General features: G+C 41.5%; 3 protein-coding genes across 3 annotated transcripts; all 3 read left to right on the top strand.

Moving 5' to 3' along the window:
- Positions 1–179: 179 nt before the first annotated feature.
- LOC137956954 (subtilisin-like protease SBT3.11) lies at positions 180–4,162 on the top strand. The gene is made up of 3 exons (XM_068804628.1): positions 180–454; positions 564–661; positions 3,774–4,162. Exons 1-3 carry the CDS (start codon positions 270–272, stop codon positions 3,842–3,844), a joined length of 354 nt encoding a protein of 117 aa, XP_068660729.1. The 5' UTR covers positions 180–269; the 3' UTR covers positions 3,845–4,162.
- Positions 4,163–4,527: 365 nt separating this feature from the next.
- LOC137956938 (uncharacterized TPR repeat-containing protein At1g05150-like) lies at positions 4,528–7,347 on the top strand. Its single transcript, XM_068804609.1, has one exon. The coding sequence runs from the start codon at positions 4,769–4,771 to the stop codon at positions 7,130–7,132; it is 2,364 nt and encodes a 787-aa protein (XP_068660710.1). The 5' UTR covers positions 4,528–4,768; the 3' UTR covers positions 7,133–7,347.
- Positions 7,348–7,739: 392 nt separating this feature from the next.
- LOC137955856 (DDB1- and CUL4-associated factor homolog 1-like) lies at positions 7,740–18,808 on the top strand. The gene is made up of 14 exons (XM_068803032.1): positions 7,740–8,175; positions 9,360–9,441; positions 9,589–9,705; positions 9,793–9,971; positions 10,541–11,429; positions 11,514–11,611; positions 11,684–12,107; positions 12,992–13,597; positions 13,685–13,864; positions 14,191–14,688; positions 14,909–15,019; positions 15,141–15,259; positions 15,344–16,958; positions 17,678–18,808. The coding sequence occupies exons 1-14, from the start codon at positions 7,994–7,996 to the stop codon at positions 18,374–18,376; spliced, it is 5,799 nt and encodes a 1,932-aa protein (XP_068659133.1). The 5' UTR covers positions 7,740–7,993; the 3' UTR covers positions 18,377–18,808.
- The last annotated feature ends 456 nt before the right edge of the window (positions 18,809–19,264 follow it).

Raw genomic sequence — 19,264 nt, 5'->3', positions numbered from 1 at the left:
ACACTGTCACACACGCTACAACTACACAGGCACGGACGGACTCTGCGACGTTGGATTCGGCCTTCTACAGGATTACTGCTATCCCACCAGACAAATGGACGCTTCAAACGAGTGCCAACTGTCAGCAAATCCCTTCGAGCGTAAGCAACACGGCAGATTGCGCGACAAGTTAGACAAAAATCTGACAGAAATGAGGAAGGGTATCTACCAATTACGGTAAAGATTGAGACTGGAGAGTTAAATAAAGAGGGGATAACCTCGTAGAAGAAATGACGAAGAGACTTTTGGTGTTGTTGGTGTTGTTGGTGGTACCGATAGCGAGAATGGCAGACGCAGAGGGAAAGGGAAACAGTAGTGGCAATGATCGTGTAGTTCACATAGTTTACACAGAGAGGCCTGAAGGAGAGGAGCCCGAGGTTTATCATGTTCGAACCCTAACTTCCGTTCTTGGCAGGTTCAACCTTCTGATCCGCTCGATATTTTTAATTTTTCTTCCAGTTATTGTGTTGCTATTTCCTTGTAATTATGGTCAATTTTTTTTACGGAGTCTTGCATTCGTCCAGCGAGGAGGCTGCCAAAGAGGCTTTGTTGTACAGCTACAAGACGGCTGCCAGCGGATTTTCTGCTAAGCTCACTTCTGAGCAAGTTGCCGAGATTTCGAGTAAGTATAAGTTGGTGTGGGATTTTTTTTGTTGAAAATTCATAAATTTGGTATCTGATTTCATGCTTAAATATTTATGCGCTCTGAAGTGGGATATTCTTTTTCTGGGTTTAGTTGCAAAAATCTCAATTGTGAAATACATGTATTGCATTTTGCGCATTTGATGCTTTACTAGCTTGATCTTGTCGTAAAAATCAGTAATTTGCAATCTAATTGACACAAGGATCTGCTGATTAATTTCCGTTTGCTGAGTATGGTAGGAATATTATGATGTTCAGATACTTTGCGGAGGTGGAACCACGTTTTGATCTGCCTTTGCCCATTATCGTTTTATGTCGATCCAGGTTGCTTTATCATACAGTTGTTTTAGTTCTATTCTGGCTTCATACTTATATGGGATGGCCATTTAAAAAAAATGCTTATATAGGATACGAGTCAGATGCAAATCGTTTTTAGAATGTGCATAGCTTAATTTTCCATCCAAGTATGTGACGTCCTTCTGTTTTTTATTACAATTGCTATGAACCAGTTGTAGTACAAAGTAAATGGAAAATAAATGCTACCATGGATTCACAATCACAAAAGATAATTGTTGTAAAAAATTACATGTCCCCCACCATCGAGTTGGACATGTTCACACAATATTTCACCGTGAGTGTTTTATCCTGGCTTTCATGTTGTGTAGCTTAAATTTTTTATCTCGTCTATAAATGCTGCTATCATCTTAGCAAAACTGTCTTCCTTTGCCAATATCAGAACTAACTCTTTATACCAAAGAGGATCATCATTAAGTAGTCATTTCATGTTAACAGAAGTAAATTCTTATCCAACACGAAACTCAGTTTTGACCTGGAGTAAGACTTTACTGGGGGATGTATACAGAGTGATGTGGAGAGATTGTCCTCTCCCCGTTCCTTTTTTTCTGTTCAGAAGACAGGGGAGAGGGGGGTCCATCTTCTCCTTCCTCCCTGTTCATGTGGAGAGGAGAGGAGGGAGGAGCCTTTCCCACTCTTCTCCTTTTCTCATATCTAGGATAGATAGAGGAATGGAAGTGGTCTTCCCCCTTTTTCCGACCAAATTAAAGGATGAAAGCGAGCTCTTCATTGAGTCTGTTTTTCCTCCAATATAGTTTTTTTCTATAATCTAAATTTGAAAAGGTAAGAAAAGGGCTAATATAGTTATTTTATATGTCCTTGATAGAAATCGTGGCAGTGGTATTTGAAAATATGGCACCCATGAAAAATTATTTTTGGAACTTATCTCTTTCTCCTCTTAAGTATCACTGTGAACATCCTTTCCCATTTTCATGCTTAAGCCTTTGGTTTCTATTGTAGCTGCAAAACGGGAGTCATTCATTTCTGTTGTGTCTATTTTTGCTTCATTGCATTAGCTTAACATTCTTCTGCTATTTGCTACATTCTTGTACTGGATATTAATTCTTGAACCAACTTTGTTTTTTTCATTAACATGTGTGTACCATGTCATTTTATTCCACTATTAGACTAATTGACCAAGGTAACCTTGATGTACTGTACATTCCATGATTTTGGTCTTCTGTGCACAATGTCATTTTTGTGTTAATGCATAGAGATTATAAGATTTATTGTAGTTGGTATATTATTGCTATTAAAGATTTTCATATGCTTGCATATTACTTGTGGTTGCTTTTTTATGGCTTGCACATCAACTACCAAAGACTTTCCCAGGAAGCAAATAGCTCACATATTGTTTACCAGTTTAGAAGCACGATTACTCTTTTCATGTTCTTGCATATTACTGGTGATTGTTCTTTCAAACTGAGAAAATAGATTGTATGGACAGTCATTTTCTCGAAGATTGTAGCTTCATGAGTAAGCAAGTAACAGGCCTAGTTTGTTGATATCTGTTGTAAGCTGGGATTTGATATGTAACATATGTTCCACCTCAGAATCCATTAATAGGTTCTGAACCATGAACACTAAAGACATTAGAGTATGTTCTTTGGTTCCTCATATGTTTGAGTAATGAAGAGTTTTTTATTTTATTTTATCTGCCAGTATTTCAATTTTCCTATGATATTTGGACCTCTGTGCCCTTGTCATTTGTTGGGTGCAGAAACAGACAGACTTTAACATATGTTGTAAGCTGGGATTTGATGTGTAACATATGTTCCACCTCAGAATCCATTCATAGGTTCTGAACTATGAACACTAAAGGCATGAGAGTATTACTAGCTTACTCATCATAGGTTTGATGAGTAAGCTAGTAACAGGCCTAGTTTGTTGATATCTGTTGAAAGCTGGGATTCGATATGTAACATATGTTCCACCTCAGAATTCATTCATAAGTTCTGAACTATGAACACTAAAGGCATTAGAGTATGTTCTTTGGTTCTCACGTGTTTGAGTAATGAAGATTTTTATTTTATTTTATCCGCCAGTATTTCGGTTTTCCTATGATATTAGGACCTCTGTGCCCTTGTCATTTGTTGGGTGCAGAAACAGACAGACTTGAACATGATGTTTTTCTAAACCTTGTGGGTGCAACTTCATTTCTCTAAATTTCTCAATTGCCCATTTCTTTCATGTAAATTCCATCTCTCTCACGATAGGTCTATATGGAATTTCTTGGTTCATGATGGCTTCAAGTTGTTATTGTATTTAGCCTTATAGAGAGAGGGTACTTTTGGTTTCTCTCTCCTCTCTAATTGCTAATAATTTTTTTTTGTGTCCTACTCATGTTTGAAGTCTGGTGCTGTTATCTAGAGGCATCCAGTTAGTTTTAAAATGCTTGCAGTTTTGATGATGACTAGCACAGCATCCAGATAGTTGCACCATAGCGATATGATTTTCATAGTACTTTTGAGTTCTTTAGAATTTTGGTTAATAATTTGTTTGAGTATTTACCTGATCCTTTTGACAAACATAAATCAAGACATGGGTTTAGGTTGTAAGTGTAGTTGCATGGCTTTCTCGATATCCATGTGCATATCAGGCCCCTAGCATGGGATAGTGGTTTAGAGTGTTGAAATTGTTTCGGAAAGGAACTATACAAATTTTCTGATCCCAAACAAAACCGATCAGCTATGCGTATTCTTTGATAATTGATTCTTTGTGCGATTTGGAATTGGCAGAGCAACCGGGCGTTCTTCAAGTTGTGCCAAGCAGGACATACCAGCTGCATTCAGGACCTGGTCTTCACTAGGAAGCTAAACAAAAACGCCTGGGGCCTTTCTTTGACAGACAAACGTCACCTTTAATCTGCTTTCCTTTTCTTTGTTTATACATGTAATCACTGGATTGTTAAAACATATAAATACGTCGCGGCGCGCCCCTGCGTTGTTTCTTACTTTTCTATCGAAGGATACTGTTCGGTTAAAGCCATAGTGGAAATGCTGAATGTACTCGTCTTTTTGTAAGCTGACTAAAGAGGCTGTAAACCGACCTGCGGTTGTTACTTCATACTGTTACATGAGTAGCAGCAAAGGATTGCAATAAATGAAGATAATGTGTCTGTCCTTGTCGTTGCCGTTTGGCAGTTTGGTCCACTGGGAGAAAAATCTATCATGGCTATTCATTAATCTCATAAATCATTGCAATGATTTCCGCTCAAACCACCTGGTCCGTTTAGCCTTTCTTCAGTCTTTGGAGACTTGCAATTCAAGGATCCAGAGTGTGTCGCAAGCATTTGGGACGCGCTATTCATCTTGCTCATCAATTATCAACTGGCTGGGCCCATAAAAAAATCTTCTTAAGTCGTTGATCCGGCTGTAGCGCATGGAGCTGTGCTGGTCGACTAGAATTCAGAAGACCCTTGCCTTTTGGCTACCGAATTGTTAGACTCCATTATCCATAAGGGGCAGTTGGCACTGGTAGGAGACTCGTTGCTCATCAGAGGAGATCTCAGGCCGACTGGTCCTGCCTGCAAGGGTCTTATAAGAGCGTCTAAATGCGTCTCTCTTAGAAGGTGACCACCAGTTCCTTTTTCAGTACTTTTTTACGGTTAAGCTCCGTGGATGTAGTGTTAACTAACCGCCAATAGGGCCCAGCTGGTATCTACGAATGATAACGCATCGCGGCATTTTAGCTTCTGCGTCCTCTTGCCTCCTGAAAATGTGAAACGATCGCGATGTCCTTTTCCGGGCGGTCGTCTACAACTCCGATGGCTTCGACGGCCACGCGGCGTCATAAGGTCCGACTGATCTTCGACCGCTTCGACGTCAATGCCGACGGAGGTCTCGACGGCTCCGAGATGGCTGCCCTTGTCGCTGCCGTCAACCCTAACGTTAAATTCAGCGCCGAGCAGATCTCTTCCATTATTGACGAGGTCTTCCGTACCTATTCTGATTTCGTCTCTCACCCGCAAGTCGGTCTTTCCTTTGACGGTCTTCTGCAGACTTATGACGACGGCGCCGGAGACGTCGATCGGGATTTTGAGGCGCTTGGAATATCTGTCCCGACTGCAATTTCTTCCCATAATGTCGATATTGACCGCGTTCCGGGGAAGTGTACTCCCTCCTGGGCTGTCGAGTCCCCGATCCCTGGAATTGATTACGCTGCTACCTGGACCGTCGTCGAAGATTTGGAACTTTTGATCAGGAGGAGAGTCAGGGCCTGTAATCGGAAGAAAGGGGTCAAAGATGCCAGCGGGGGGGATGGGTTTTCAGATGCCGGCTGGTCGACGGATTTAAGTGCGGAGTTCAACAGGAAGATGACGTTTTTGGACTTGAGTTGCTCCGAGTTTAAGATATTCTTGAAAGAATTGGAGAGAATTAGGGTTAGGGTTGATTCTGCACCAACACGAGATGAGAGATTCGACGGGCACATGGCGGTGGGAAGAACACTTTATGATCACCGTCTCTTTGCTGAATCTTTGGAAAGCTTTCGCCGGGCGGCAGAAATTAGACCAGCAGACGTTCGAACTCTTTTCAAGATGGGCAATGCTCTGTGTTCTTTAGGCAAGTCAACAGAAGCTAAAGAGTGTTACTTCTTGGCTCTGGAATCTGCCGAGTTAGACACGGATGGGTGGGCTACACTTCTCCCACAGATTCATGTCAATTTGGGAATCACGTTAGAAGGCGAAGGGTTATTACTCAACGCGAGTGAGCATTATCGCGAGGCTGCAATTCTTTGCCCGACTCATTATCGAGCACTGAAGCTTTTAGGCAGTGCTTTGTTTGGGGTTGGAGAGTACGGTCCAGCAGAGACGGCTTTGGAAGAGGCAATTTTGTTGAATCCAGACTATGCAGACGCCCATTGTGATTTTGGGTCGGTTCTTCATGCGATTGGCGAACAGGAAAGGGCGATTTTGGAGTTTCAGAGGGTGATTGATCTAAAGCCCGATCACTTGGATGCTTTATACAACCTCGGTGGATTATTTATGGACGACGGACGGTTTGGGCGAGCAGCAGAGATGTACACGAGAGTTCTGGCAATTCGTCCGAATCACTGGCGCGCCCAACTGAATCGGGCAATTTCATTACTGGGGGCAGGTGAGGGGGAAGAGGCAAAGAGGGCCCTGAGTGATGCATTCAAGATGACGAAAAGGGTTGAGCTTTATGATGCTATTGCTCATGTGAAACACTTGCAAAAAAAATCCAAAGGGGGATTGAATTCCATAGTTAAGAGCGAGGTGGGAGTGGATTTTGAGCAGCCAGCTGATATAATTGTAGTGGAAACGTCTAAATTCAAGCAAGATAGCAGAAAGGGTACAAGTATAGACACATTGTCCACTGCTCTTCCCATCAGAGCTTTTCAGAGGGTTAGCAGGCTGGATAGATGTGATGTGAATCTTTTCAAAATGGAGCTGAGCAGAGTTGACATTCCGGTGTCCTATTCAGGTACGGGTGGACCGGAGAAATCCATACGGAAGTCAGGTTTAGAAGTAACACTGCGCAAGCTTCTCCATTTTCTCAAACCGGAGGCCTTTCAAGAAGCAGTTAAGGCAGTCGACGAACGAGTTCTGTCGATCTTGGACGTGACAGGGTCCGGTAGAATCGATTTGGGTATGTTCTACGCAGCCATAGCACCCGTCTGTTCAGGCCCGCCGGAGAAGCGCAAGCGGGCTGCTTTCGATGCCCTGCTCTGGCGCTCCGTCAAGGGTGTTCAAGGCCAAATCAGAAGATCAGATGCTTCAATCTATCTGAGATACTTGAGCGTCATGTACTTCCCCTCCAGGTGTTTGAGGGAATCGATGGTGGATGAGGAAGACGACGACGGGTCCATGATTTCATTCCCCGAATTCGTTGACATGTTCGATGACATGAATTCTGGGTTTGGGATTTTGGATACGTTGATCAAGCTTGAGAACGGAGATAGACTGCGTCAAGGAGGATACTCCTGTGATGTCTGCAAGTATCCCATCGCTGGTCCTAGATTCAAAGAGAGAAGATGCGGGTTCAGCCTCTGCATACGTTGTTACTGTGATGGAAAGGTGCCCAAGGCATTTCGGAAAGACGAATACGAATTTAAAGAGTATTGGAGCTCTAATTAGCGAAGTATATTGGGGTTTTTGGATTTTTGTTTGCGTTTTTTATGTATATTCTTCCTGCCCATGACTCATTTCTCGTGTTTTCCGTGGAGCATTTTAGTTTTGAGATTCGAATTATATTAGAAATTCCCGTCTTTTTTTTTTTTCTGGTGCGGATGAAGGGTTTTTGTTCTTGTAAATTTCTCTCTTTGTTTGTTATAAATAAATTGATTTGGTCACGTTTCTCTTTTATCCAACGTTTAACATTAACCAAAGCATTTGATCCATGGCCATAATAATTATGGAACACCAAAGCTTGCATTTCTTCGTTTTTAAACGCGCCCTTTTGTTGCCTTTGCTTCCATACAGACACGTCTCTTGTCGTATTCTTGTTAGGTACTCGTCAGTACCCATAAATTACATTTACGATTCAAAGGCAATAATTTTTTATATTAAAATATTTTTTTTTTTTCTGGTTGAATTTGCTAAAACAAAAACAAGTAATAAGCGTACAGCAAACAATCATTCGGTTACGTGAATGTTAATTTACCGCATAAACTCACTTGTCATAGTCGGCTAGCTTTAAAACCGAGTCAAATTCAACCCGGTTCGATCCACCGCGCGAGGAGGCTTCTAGTTCTTCGCTTCGCTTAGGTATTCAAAGTAGAGAGAGAAAGTGTATGGTCACGCACCGCCGCTTCTCTCTCTCTCCCTCTGTCTCTCTCTCTCTCTTCATTCAGAAACAAAACACATACAGGAACACGTTCCTCTTCCTGACTGTCCTTTCTCGCTCGCCGCTCCCCTTTCTCTGCGAAACCGAAAAGCAAAGAAGGAAAAACCCGGAAGAAGAGCGTGGAATTTCTTTTTGTTGGAATCGCTTCACTAATGGATTCGGCCATGGAAACGCCACCGGCGGGGGAATCGGATGAGTCGAAGACCGAAAATGAAGACGAAGCCTTGATTGCTAGAGCACAGAGGCTCATATCAAAGATCGTTTCGACGCAGGCCAACCCTCGTCCCAAGATACTTCATGCCCTCGCTTCTATCCTCGAAAAGCAAGAAGCCAGGTGTCTCAGCTGTTTTCCCTCTCATTTCTGATTTTTTTTTTTTTTTTTATGAGTTTTGACATTAGAGCGGGGATTAGGTTTGTTAGTTTATTTGTCTCTCTGTTTTTCTTTTTGTGGACGTCCTGTATTCCTATATTATATACGGATAGAACTGGGAATGCGAAAAGCGAAAAGTCTTATTGGATTTTCGAGGTATTTTAGGGTTCAGTAGTTTGAGTTTGTGCGAAGGCATGGAATTTGAGATTGTTGGTCTAAGTTCTACTCTCGTCATTTACTTTCTAATAGTTGTGACTAGTAATTGTCCATTGTTGCGATTCACTCCTATACTGTATGAATTTGAACCTGTTGATTCTACGTTACTAGTATATCCCTTTGTTATTTCGTTTATGGCTTCATTACATAATGCCACGTTATTTAGACATTTTTATCTATTTTATTCCATTTTATTATTATTATTTTTTTGTCTGTCGACTTTCGGTTCCAATCTCACGTTTGTGGAGAAGTACCTAAGCGTTTAAGGTGCAAAAATCAGCAAAACTTTACTTCTATAGCAATATAATCGGACATCGTGGAACAAAGACTGCTTAGCATGCAGTTAGTTAATTTGAGCAGGACGTGGCGGTTTCCTGTTAGACAAGCATTATTTGTGAGTGAATTGTGTTCATATTTTTATGTTGTCCAAAAGCTAAATACAGTTACTGTCTCATCTAAAACATTTGGTGGACGTTATTAAGACTTTAAGAGGCACCAGTACTAAATAAAAACCTCAGGAACCTTCTATAGTGTCTTTAAGTACTTTGGTGCTCTTAAGGATAAAGAACGTGGAGTCATGTTATGATTTTTGAGGAAAGTTGCATGTTTCCTTATAAGCAAGGGAGCACGACACTTAAGATAATGCAGCATGCAATCAATGTAGAACAGTTTCTTCGCTGGCAGTGGATGCTTTCTCCATCAAGAAAATTTCCTCTACTTCTGCTTTTTAGCAGTCTAGACTAGGATCTCATGTTTATCTGGAGAAGAATTATTTTTGCCTCTTCAATAAAATCCCGTGCTTCTGGATGAAGATCATTTGTGCTGTTTGCAAAATTCTTTATTGATGTACTCTTTTTCTTCTTCGTCTATTTTCTTTTTCTAAGAATTTTATTCTTTACTTCTTACATGCCTTACTTTTAAATTTGCCTCAGATATTTGAAAGACTCTGGTAATTCTTCTTTCAATGGTGCTCGGGGAACTCATTGTATTGGAAGACTGGGTAACCTTGTCCGGGTATAAGTTTTTCTTCAATGAAATTTTTTGACTAGTGAAATGGTTTCTGCCCTTATTCTTTACTTTTAGAAACTATATTATGAAGCTTACTGCACCTTAATTAGTTCCATTTTCTGCCTTTTTTAAATCTTAGTGTTTATGTTTCAGGAAAACGATGATTTTTTTGAGTTGATTTCATCCAAGTTTCTATCAGATAGTAGGTACTCTACTAGTGTACATGCTTCTGCTGCGAGGCTACTTCTCAGCTGTTCGGCGACCTGGATGGTCAGTGCATTATTTGTAGTCAATCTTAGTTATATGGTTGATGTCTTAGGTTATTCTTATTGACACGATTGCTTGTCAATCCTGTAGTTTCCACATGCTTTTGAAGATGGGGTTTTGGAGAACATCAAACACTGGGTGATGAATGATGTGGTGCGGATATCAGGCGCTGAGACTAATTGGAAGCTTGAGATGGGGCGAAACAAGCCCACAGATGCAGAAATGCTAAGGACCTATGCAACTGGACTCCTTTCTATAGCTTTGGCTGGGTATTGTTTGAAACTAGACATCTCAATTTCTACTTCATTTGCACACCCAACATTTGTTACAGATTTGTCAAGGCTATGTCATTAATTTGACTGATCAGCAACAGTAGTTAATTGCTCTCCCTGAAGAAAAAAAGTTTATTGAAGTGAAAAATGAATGATTTTGACAGTTCAATGGTATTCGTACTATTTCTTTGAAAGTATTATGCTCTTTGATGTGAATTTTTTCTTAAAAAAAATTAACATGTAAAAAGAAATCCCACTTTTAGTATCTTCATTTTATGGTCTTTTTTCTGTTCTCTTTTTTTTTTTAAATGTTGAAACCTTTTTCCTTGTTGAAACTTGAACCCAAGACCTCGCACTAGAAACCCCCTATGTGACCATTGAGCTAGAGATCCAAGTCGATCATTTTTTATGAGTGACTAAATAGCTTATTGCTGTAGTCATAAGCCACGTGAGTGCTTCCCAGTTAAATACATAAATTCTGTGTGTGAGAGGCTTAGAAGAGGCTAAATAATGTGAAAAATACCTTTATTCTTTTTGGTACTCATTTTCTTACATATTTTAATCAGAGGTGGCAAAGTTGTGGAAGATGTTTTGACTTCCGGTTTATCTGCCAAGCTGATGCGTTACCTAAGAACTCGTGTCCTTGGGGAGGCCAGCACAAAGCATAAAGAGACCTCATACACGGTGGAGAGTAAGTATGCTTCTGGGGCGGTAGGTGTAAGGAGTAGAGAGGAATCCAGAAGCAGGTATCGGCAGGCTCTAGAATCAACTCATGTAGATAGTCAACGAATAGGGGATGCCACCTTATTTGATGATCAAGGTGCGGAGATGGATCATGATAGAACTGGTGTCAATTTCCGGTGTATTGACACAGACGCTTCTGCAGACAAGGTTGGGATGTATGAGGCTAGTGAGGAAGATAGGGAACAGGTTGGTGAAGAGAGGTGGCAGCATGGTCGGGAAACACGTGATGGGAAGGCTAAATATAGACAAAATAGAGATGAAGATGTTGAGGAAAATGCAAGAGAAGATTCATCAAGGCGGAGGGGTGGCCGGGGTTTGGGAAGGATAAGAGGTAAGGGAAGGATATCTGAAAGTCCTGTAGATAACGAAAGGGATCTTGCTTCTCCTTCCCCTGGTTCTGGATTACGATTAGGTGGATCAGGACGCAATATCATGAGGGAGAGGAGTTCATCAAAATATACTGATAACAGAAGAATTCATGAAGCCAAAAGGCATTCAGGCAGAGCTGAGGAGGATAGTTTTGGTGTTGAAAGAGAAGAAAGTGATGATCAGTTCAAAGACTGCAAAGTTGGAACAAGGGATATTTCTGATCTAGTGAAAAAAGCAACAAGAGCTGCTGAAGCTGAAGCAAGAGCTGCCAATGCACCTGCTGAGGCTATCATTGCTGCTGGAGATGCTGCAGCTGAACTTGTCAAAAGTGCTGCTCTTGAGGTAAGCAGTTTACTTTAGTGATGCCACCTTTTTTGTTTCTTTAAGTTTATTCTGCATCCAAATTTAATGTATTTCTATATTTAGGCATTGAAAAATACGAATGATGAAGAAGCAGCTGTTCTGGCTGCTTCGAATGCTGCTTCTACTGTTGTCGAGGCTGCTATAGCAACTGAGATCTCGAGGTAAGTGTTGCATTTTTTTTTTAAGCGTAGTTAGGGAAGTAGTGGTTGTGGTGATTCTTACTTTCATTGTAGGAGTTCCATCAACATCAATGCCGAGTCAGTGTCTTGCAAAGCAGAGGAACCTGAAATAGAAGAGGATTTGGAAGATCTCAGCATCTTAGATGAGGAAACACTAGGACAGTTAAGAGAAAGATACTGCATCCAAAGCCTGGAGATTCTGGGGGAGTATTTGGAAGTGCTGGGGCCTGTTTTGCTTGAGAAAGGGGTTGATGTGTGTCTTGCATTATTGCAGCAGCATTCCAAGCATAAAGAAGCATCAAATAACTTTAAAATGTTACCTGAAGTTCTAAAACTAATTTGTGCTTTAGCTACTCATCGCCAGTTCGCTGCATTTTTTGTGGATCGAGGTGGCATGCAGAAACTCCTTGCTGTCCCAAGAGAATCACAAACTTATATTGGTCTTTCGCTTTGTCTATTTACAATTGGTTCTCTTCAGGTAGGTGCACAGATTGACAGAATTTCTTTGCCTAAATGTTATGATAAGGAGGAATGTGACTGCTCTGAAGTCATCCATTTACTCTTTGTAAACAGCAGTGTAGGCTGAAGAGAGTGATATCTTGTGGCCATGACCTGTATGGGTCAGAAATACGAATTCTGTATATTGCCATTCTCAAACTACTCCTATTGGATAGTTCTGACAAATATTCAGTTACTCATATATGTATGTATAGTCCTTTTAAGCTAGGTGTGCCCATATTTGAATCAAATGACTTAATACTTGTTTTCTTTGTACTTTGCATTTAGTATGCATTTGTGATTGATGTTCATTTGAAATTTTTTCTTCTTTTTATTAAATTTTAATAATAAAATGGAGATAATGACATTGTTGTAAATATTATGAAGTAAATGATATTGTCATCTTATCGATTTCGCCTTATTGTGGACTCACATCCAGGTTGGCTATGCCAAGGCCAACAAGTTGGCGAGCAATGAAACCTCTCACATGAGATTAGCTTATGTAACTTCTGTAATCTGTATTGTTGTTTTCTTTGATTTGTGTTTACCTGGCTGTACTTGAGGTGACCTCCCAGGTTATGGGTGGCTCCTGCCTCCTCTCTGCTCTAAATTTTGATCACTGTTTTTTAAAAAAAATGAAGTAAATGTTTGATGCAGCCAAAGTTGGCTGGACTTGAGTGATCTCTTCCTTTTTACTTAATTAATTGTATTATTGAAATACCTGCATTTAGGTCCTTATGTGGTTGCTTACAAGTCAGGACCACCTTGTCATTTTTCATGTTTGAGGTGAACAGTTCAATGCATCTTACTTTATCGGACCTTATAACTTCTCATCCATTTTGATAATTCTGAGTTTTCATGCAGGGGATTATGGAACGCGTCTGTGCACTATCTTCAGATGTGGTCTACCAGATCATTGAGTTGGCACTGCAGCTTCTGGAGTGCCCCCAAGACCAGGCCAGAAAAAATGCTGCTGTGTTTTTTGCTGCAGCTTTTGTTTTTAGAGCAGTTCTGGATTCTTTTGATGCTCAGGAAGGTTTGCAGAAAATGCTGAACCTCCTGCATGGTGCTGCCTCAGTTAGATCAGGAAATAATTCCAGTTCTTTGGGAGGCCAGTCTAATGTGAACACCCTCAGAAATGATCGCTCGCCTGCTGAAGTTTTGACTGCATCAGAGAAGCAGATAGCATATCACACATGTGTTGCCTTACGCCAATATTTCCGAGCGCATCTTCTATTGCTTGTGGATTCTCTTCGTCCTAACAAAAATCACCGAAGTGTAGCTCGAAATGCGTCAAGTGCAAGGTCTGCATATAAGCCACTCGACATCAGCAATGAAGCAATGGAAGCAATATTCCTCCAGATACAGCGGGATCGGAAGCTTGGTCCTGCATTTGTCAGAGCTCCTTGGCCAGCGGTGGACAAATTCCTGGACTCTAATGGACATATCACCATGCTGGAACTGTGTCAAGTATGGTGTTGTAGTTTCTCTTTCATGGAATTGGCTAAAGTGTTATCTTTCAGTGATAACTTGCTTAATTTTGTTGTTTCCCTATAGGCCCCAACTGTTGAACGGTATTTGCATGACTTGGCCCAGTATGCTTTGGGTGTTCTGCACATTGTGACTCTTGTGTTCCGTGGTCGTAAAAAGATTTTGGATGCCACTTTGAGCAATGACCGTGTGGGTATGGCTGTTATTCTGGATGCAGCCAATGGTGCTGGGTATGTTGATCCGGAGGTAAAAGATTTAGTATATTTTCTGGTTTGGAGATTGACATCTGTCATCTTGTGGGAAGTCAAATTCATACTTGAATTACAATTGTTGTACTAATTTGATAAAATTGCTTGGAATGTTGTTATGTGATAACTTTTCTGTAATATGTACATAGGCTCACAGGTGTCCATGCGTACATGTGTGTGCACAAACCTTCAAAATTCGTGCTCCTGCATTCATATCAGAATTTCACTCTCACTTTTTTTGTTGCCTCTGATTATAGAAGCAAATATTTTTTACATATTGTGAAGATTATTGACATTGGCTAGTATAATTTTTTTATTTGGCAGGTGATTCAGCCAGCATTGAATTTATTAGTTAATCTTGTCTGCCCTCCTCCTTCAATCAGCATGAAACCCCCATCAACTGCCCTGGGACAGCAACCAGGTTCTATTCAGACACTAAATTGCCCTGCTTCAGAAAATAGAGAACGGCAATTTGAGAGGAGCATCTCTGATCGGTCTACGACCTTGCCTAATCAGAATGATCCCACCAATAATGCAGTAAATGCTGTTTCTACTATATCGTCTGGTGTAGTTGGAGATCGGAGGATTTCTTTGGGAACCGGTGCTGGTTGTGCAGGCCTGGCTGCACAGTTAGAACAAGGGTATCGGCAAGCTAGGGAGGCTGTCCGTGCCAACAATGGAATAAAGGTTCTCTTGCATCTGCTTCATCCGCGGATATTCACTCCTCCTGCTGCGCTTGATTGTCTCCGCGCTCTGGCATGTAGAGTTCTACTTGGCTTGGCAAGAGATGGGACAATTGCACACATATTGACAAAGTTGCAGGTTTGTGATTCTGTGCTTTTGTTTGTGGAGTTCTAAAAGTGATTTTGTTATAAAAACCAAGCATTCTTGTTGAGTTTTAAGAATTGTGGTCATATCTGTGTTTGAAGTCATTTTGAACAGTCTAATTTTAGATTGTGTTAGGTTAATATGATGTTGTTATTGTATTTCTGAGTTTTGATTTTATGTGATTGTTAGGTTAACATTTTATTTGATCCATTAGGTAGGGAAGAAGCTATCAGAACTTATCCGCGACTCAGGCAGCCAGGCTTCCGGAACAGAGCAGGGAAGGTGGCTAGCCGAACTGGCCCAAGTTGCTATTGAGCTAATTGGAGTAAGCAATATTAGTAAATTTGTGTATTTTTCATTATTTTATTTTTTTTAAAAAAATCTTTTGCTGAGAGTATTAGAGTCCTGTTCTTGTATCTATCCTTATGTATTCATGTTTCTTGCAGATAGTTACAAACTCGGGGCGGGCGAGCACACTGGCTGCTACAGATGCTGCTGCCCCAACTCTGAGGCGTATTGAAAGAGCAGCAATAGCAGCAGCGACTCCTATTACATACCATTCCAGGTGTGCAAATCTTCTCTATGGTGCATTTCCTTAATGAACCATCATCTTTTACATCTCACATTTTCTCTTCTCCGTGGGTTGTAGGGAACTTTTGCTTCTAATACATGAGCACCTCTTGGCATCTGGTTTGGCCACTGCAGCTGCTGCACTGCAGAAAGAAGCCCGGTTGACACCTCTGCCATCTGTACCAGGTTTACCACCTCTTCTTCACCAGGCTTCTGTTCAAGAAACATCCTCTATACAATTGCACTGGCCATCAGGCCGAGCTCTTCGTGGGTTCCTCTCAGAAGCACTTAAGATAGCTCCACGAGATGAGAATTCCCGTGTCAAATCTGACCCTAATCATTTTTCAGTAAAGAAGAAACCACTAGTTTTTTCGTCTAACTTCAGTTCTCAAGTGAAAAATCAACCATCTTGTCCCCTATCTTTATCCAATAAAATGTCCCATCTCTCCAGCACCTCATCCATTCCTGGTGTAGGACAGGAAGCTCCAGTATCATCTGGTTTTAGGACCATGTCGGACACCGAGCATTCTTTTAAGACTCCAATTTCCTTGCCAATGAAGCGAAAGCTGATGGAATCCAAGGATAATGGATTTGCTACCCCTGGTAAGCGACTCAGCACAGCCGAACAAGGATTTCAAACTCCAGTCTCCCAAATGCATAATAGTTCTCGTAGATGTGGTCAACCAATGGAGTCAGTTGGTTTTGCTATTAGCCCAAGTTCAATTGTGCGAGATCCATCTGGAAGATTCTCCCCGTTTGTTGTTCCTGACAACACTGATGATACTCAGTGCAGTAGCACTCCTTTAACTCCTGCTGCTCCTCGATTTGGTTTTCCAAATGATGCCCTAACTGGAACCACCGAGCGGGTGACACTTGACTCATTGGTAGTCCAGTATCTGAAACATCAGCACCGTCAATGCCCAGCTCCTATAACCACACTGCCTCCACTCTCTCTCTTGCATCCTCATGTCTGCCCTGAACCGAGCCGGATACTTGCTGCACCAACAAACGTAACAGCTAGATTGAGCACTCGTGAATTCAGATACAGATATGCTGGGACACATGGCTTGCGTAAGGACCGACAGTTTGTGTACAGTAGATTTCGTCCATGGCGCACTTGTCGGGATGATGCTGCACTATTGAGCTGCATCTGTTTTCTTGGAGATTCTTCTCAGATAGCAACTGGTAGCCATTCGGGTGAGCTGAAGATATTTGACTCAAACAGTGGAAATGTTTTGGAGAGTCACTCGTGCCACCAGTCTCCTGTCATACTTGTGCAGTCAAGTGTGTCAGGTCCCACCCAGCTGGTTCTCTCATCTGGCACTTATGATGTGCGGTTATGGGATGCATCGTCTGTCTCTGGTGGGCCTCTTCACTCGTTTGATGGGTGCAAGGCAGCACGGTTCAGCCACTCAGGAGCAACGTTTGCAGCTTTGTCAACAGACTCATCTAGACGAGAGGTACTTTTATATGATATCCAAAATGTTAAGATAGATTTGAGGCTGTCAGATAGTTCAAATCCACCGTCAGGCTCTGTTCGTGGACATGTACCGGCTCTTATACATTTCAGTCCTTCTGACACGATGCTTCTCTGGAATGGGATCTTGTGGGATCGACGGGCTTCAAGACCTGTGCACCGTTTTGATCAGTTCACAGATTACGGAGGTGGTGGTTTTCATCCTGCTGGGAATGAGGTATGCTCTTTAATTATTGTTGCTATTGTTACAATCTATGTGGAAATTTTAATGCCATCTTACAATAACTTTGATATGTATTATTTTTTAGCAAATGAAAATTAAATTGTAAGACGAAGTGAGGAATATCATCCCCTCTTAAAGAAATGGCACGGTTTGGATACACAGTTCTTTATTATCATTACTGTTATTAATCTTTACTATGTTATACTCTGTGTCTAGGAGTGACTGGAATGCAAGACCTCACCCTAGAAAACCTCCCCTCTTAGGTAGCCCTCCACCTCCCATCTCTGTCTCTAATTGCAAAGACGGAGTGGACTCTCTTGCATGTAGAAAGAGAAGGTAGGAATAGGGTAGTGCTATCCTGGAAATTGAGTTGATCGAGTGGTGATCTCTCTATTTAATTATTTAGCATTTAATCTTAGATGAATAACATTACAATGTCATTCTTGCTGAATTGCTTGTAGTCTGGTTGAATTGGGCCAACCACCTTTTTGGGTCGATCAATGGTTCTCTAATTTGAGGGGTTGATGCAGATTTTGGAGAGGATGAATTGTGTCAGGGGTGGACTCATCCCTCTTTTTTCTTGCTAGTCCCGGTGCCCTGACCCGATTTGGGCAACTCGACCCGAATTTAGTAGGGTTTTAATTGGGTCCCAAGTCGGATTGCATTGTCTTAATTCTCTTTTAGCCTGATTGTTATCTTTCATTTTGTTATAGGTGATTATAAATTCAGAAGTTTGGGATCTCCGGAAATTCAAACTCCTTCGAAGTGTACCTTCTTTGGACCAGACTGTGATCACGTTTAACTCAAGTGGTGATGTGATCTATGCAATTCTTCGCCGGAACCTCGAGGATATAACCTCAGCAGTGCAAACCCGGCGGGTTCGACACCCTCTTTTTTCTGCCTTCCGCACCGTGGATGCTGTCAACTACTCCGACATTGCAACAATCCCAGTTGATCGCTGTGTCCTTGATTTTGCCACAGAGCCAACTGATTCCTTTGTTGGTCTTGTGGCCATGGATGATCATGAACAAATGTTCTCCTCTGCTAGACTATACGAAATTGGTCGAAGGAGGCCTACAGACGATGATTCTGATCCCGATGACGGAGCTGAAACTGATGAAGAAGACGATGATGATGATTCAGAGGCCGAGGAGGATCTGAACTTAGTAGGAGACATTGATGCCGATGACGATAGTGAAGGCGATGATCTGATGAGCAATGATGGGGATGAGAGTATTGATGGGTTTGATGAAGAGGATGATGGAGACTTCCAAATGGGGTTTGAAGATCCGGCGGATATATTAGAGATTGTGACAGATGGGGAAGAGGATGATGATGACAGCCAGGTGGTGGACTCATTCAGCAGCGACGAGGAGGAAGGGGATTTTGGGGGCAACGGTTTTACGTTCTAGTGTCTATAACATCAAATTGTTTCATTTGTCTTTAATTTTTATTTTTAAAAAGGAGGGGGACAATTACTTGAGAACGCATTCTGTAATTTTTTGGTTTAGGTTCTTCTCAACAAAATTTGCGGGGGGTTTTCTCCAAAGGAAAAAGAAGGTTAAGTAGAAGAGAATGAAACGATGCAGAGGCTTCTCCTCCTTGTAGAGAGCGGAACAGAAGAGGAGTGTCTTTGCCATGTGAAAAACAAATAAACTGCCGAATTATTCAATTTATGTGTTCTAATATGCAGCAACGACTGTTTTTTGGGTAATCGTTGAACGATAGAGCAGTCCACTGAGCTATTTTTAAATATTAGAATTAGGATTTGCAGAGTTTTCTGTCAGTCAGTCTAATGATCTTTATTTTTTCGAGACAAAATAAGACGATTCCATCTTGTTCAATTCCCTTTTTATATTTTGGTTTCAAGCAGGTACGACACACTTCAAACAAATCCGGAAATCTGGTCGGAGCGTAACAGCAGAATTTTTTACTCTGAGAAGCATAACCTTCCTGACCTACTATCCATCTTTGCCGCAGCCATTCTGCTCGTCAACACAACAAATAAAGTTCCGAGATTATTGCTCTTAAATCCCATCTTATCTTTCATGGCTCGCCAGGGGCGACGTACGTTGGCCTGGAAGCTTTGACCAGACAATGGAGGACTGCGTGCATCTATCTAACTTTCGTTTCTTCACTTTTCAGCACCGATACACAGGCGAGTTTTGTAACGGATGCTTAGCCAAGTCGGCGACTTCTAGAGCCACTGTCCCGGATCTTCGTGTCCATATCTGGCAGAGGATCTACAATTGTCTTTCGGATAAAAAAGAAAAAGAAAAAAAGAAAGCAGGCCATAAACT

This window comes from Aristolochia californica, unplaced genomic scaffold (genome assembly GCF_029961685.1).
Source record: "Aristolochia californica isolate CCGP_79_NKW_82.1479 unplaced genomic scaffold, dmAriCali1.0.hap1 SCAF_2, whole genome shotgun sequence".
In the NCBI taxonomy this organism is placed as follows: domain Eukaryota; kingdom Viridiplantae; phylum Streptophyta; class Magnoliopsida; order Piperales; family Aristolochiaceae; genus Aristolochia; species Aristolochia californica.
This window is presented reverse-complemented; position numbering and strand designations above follow the sequence as displayed.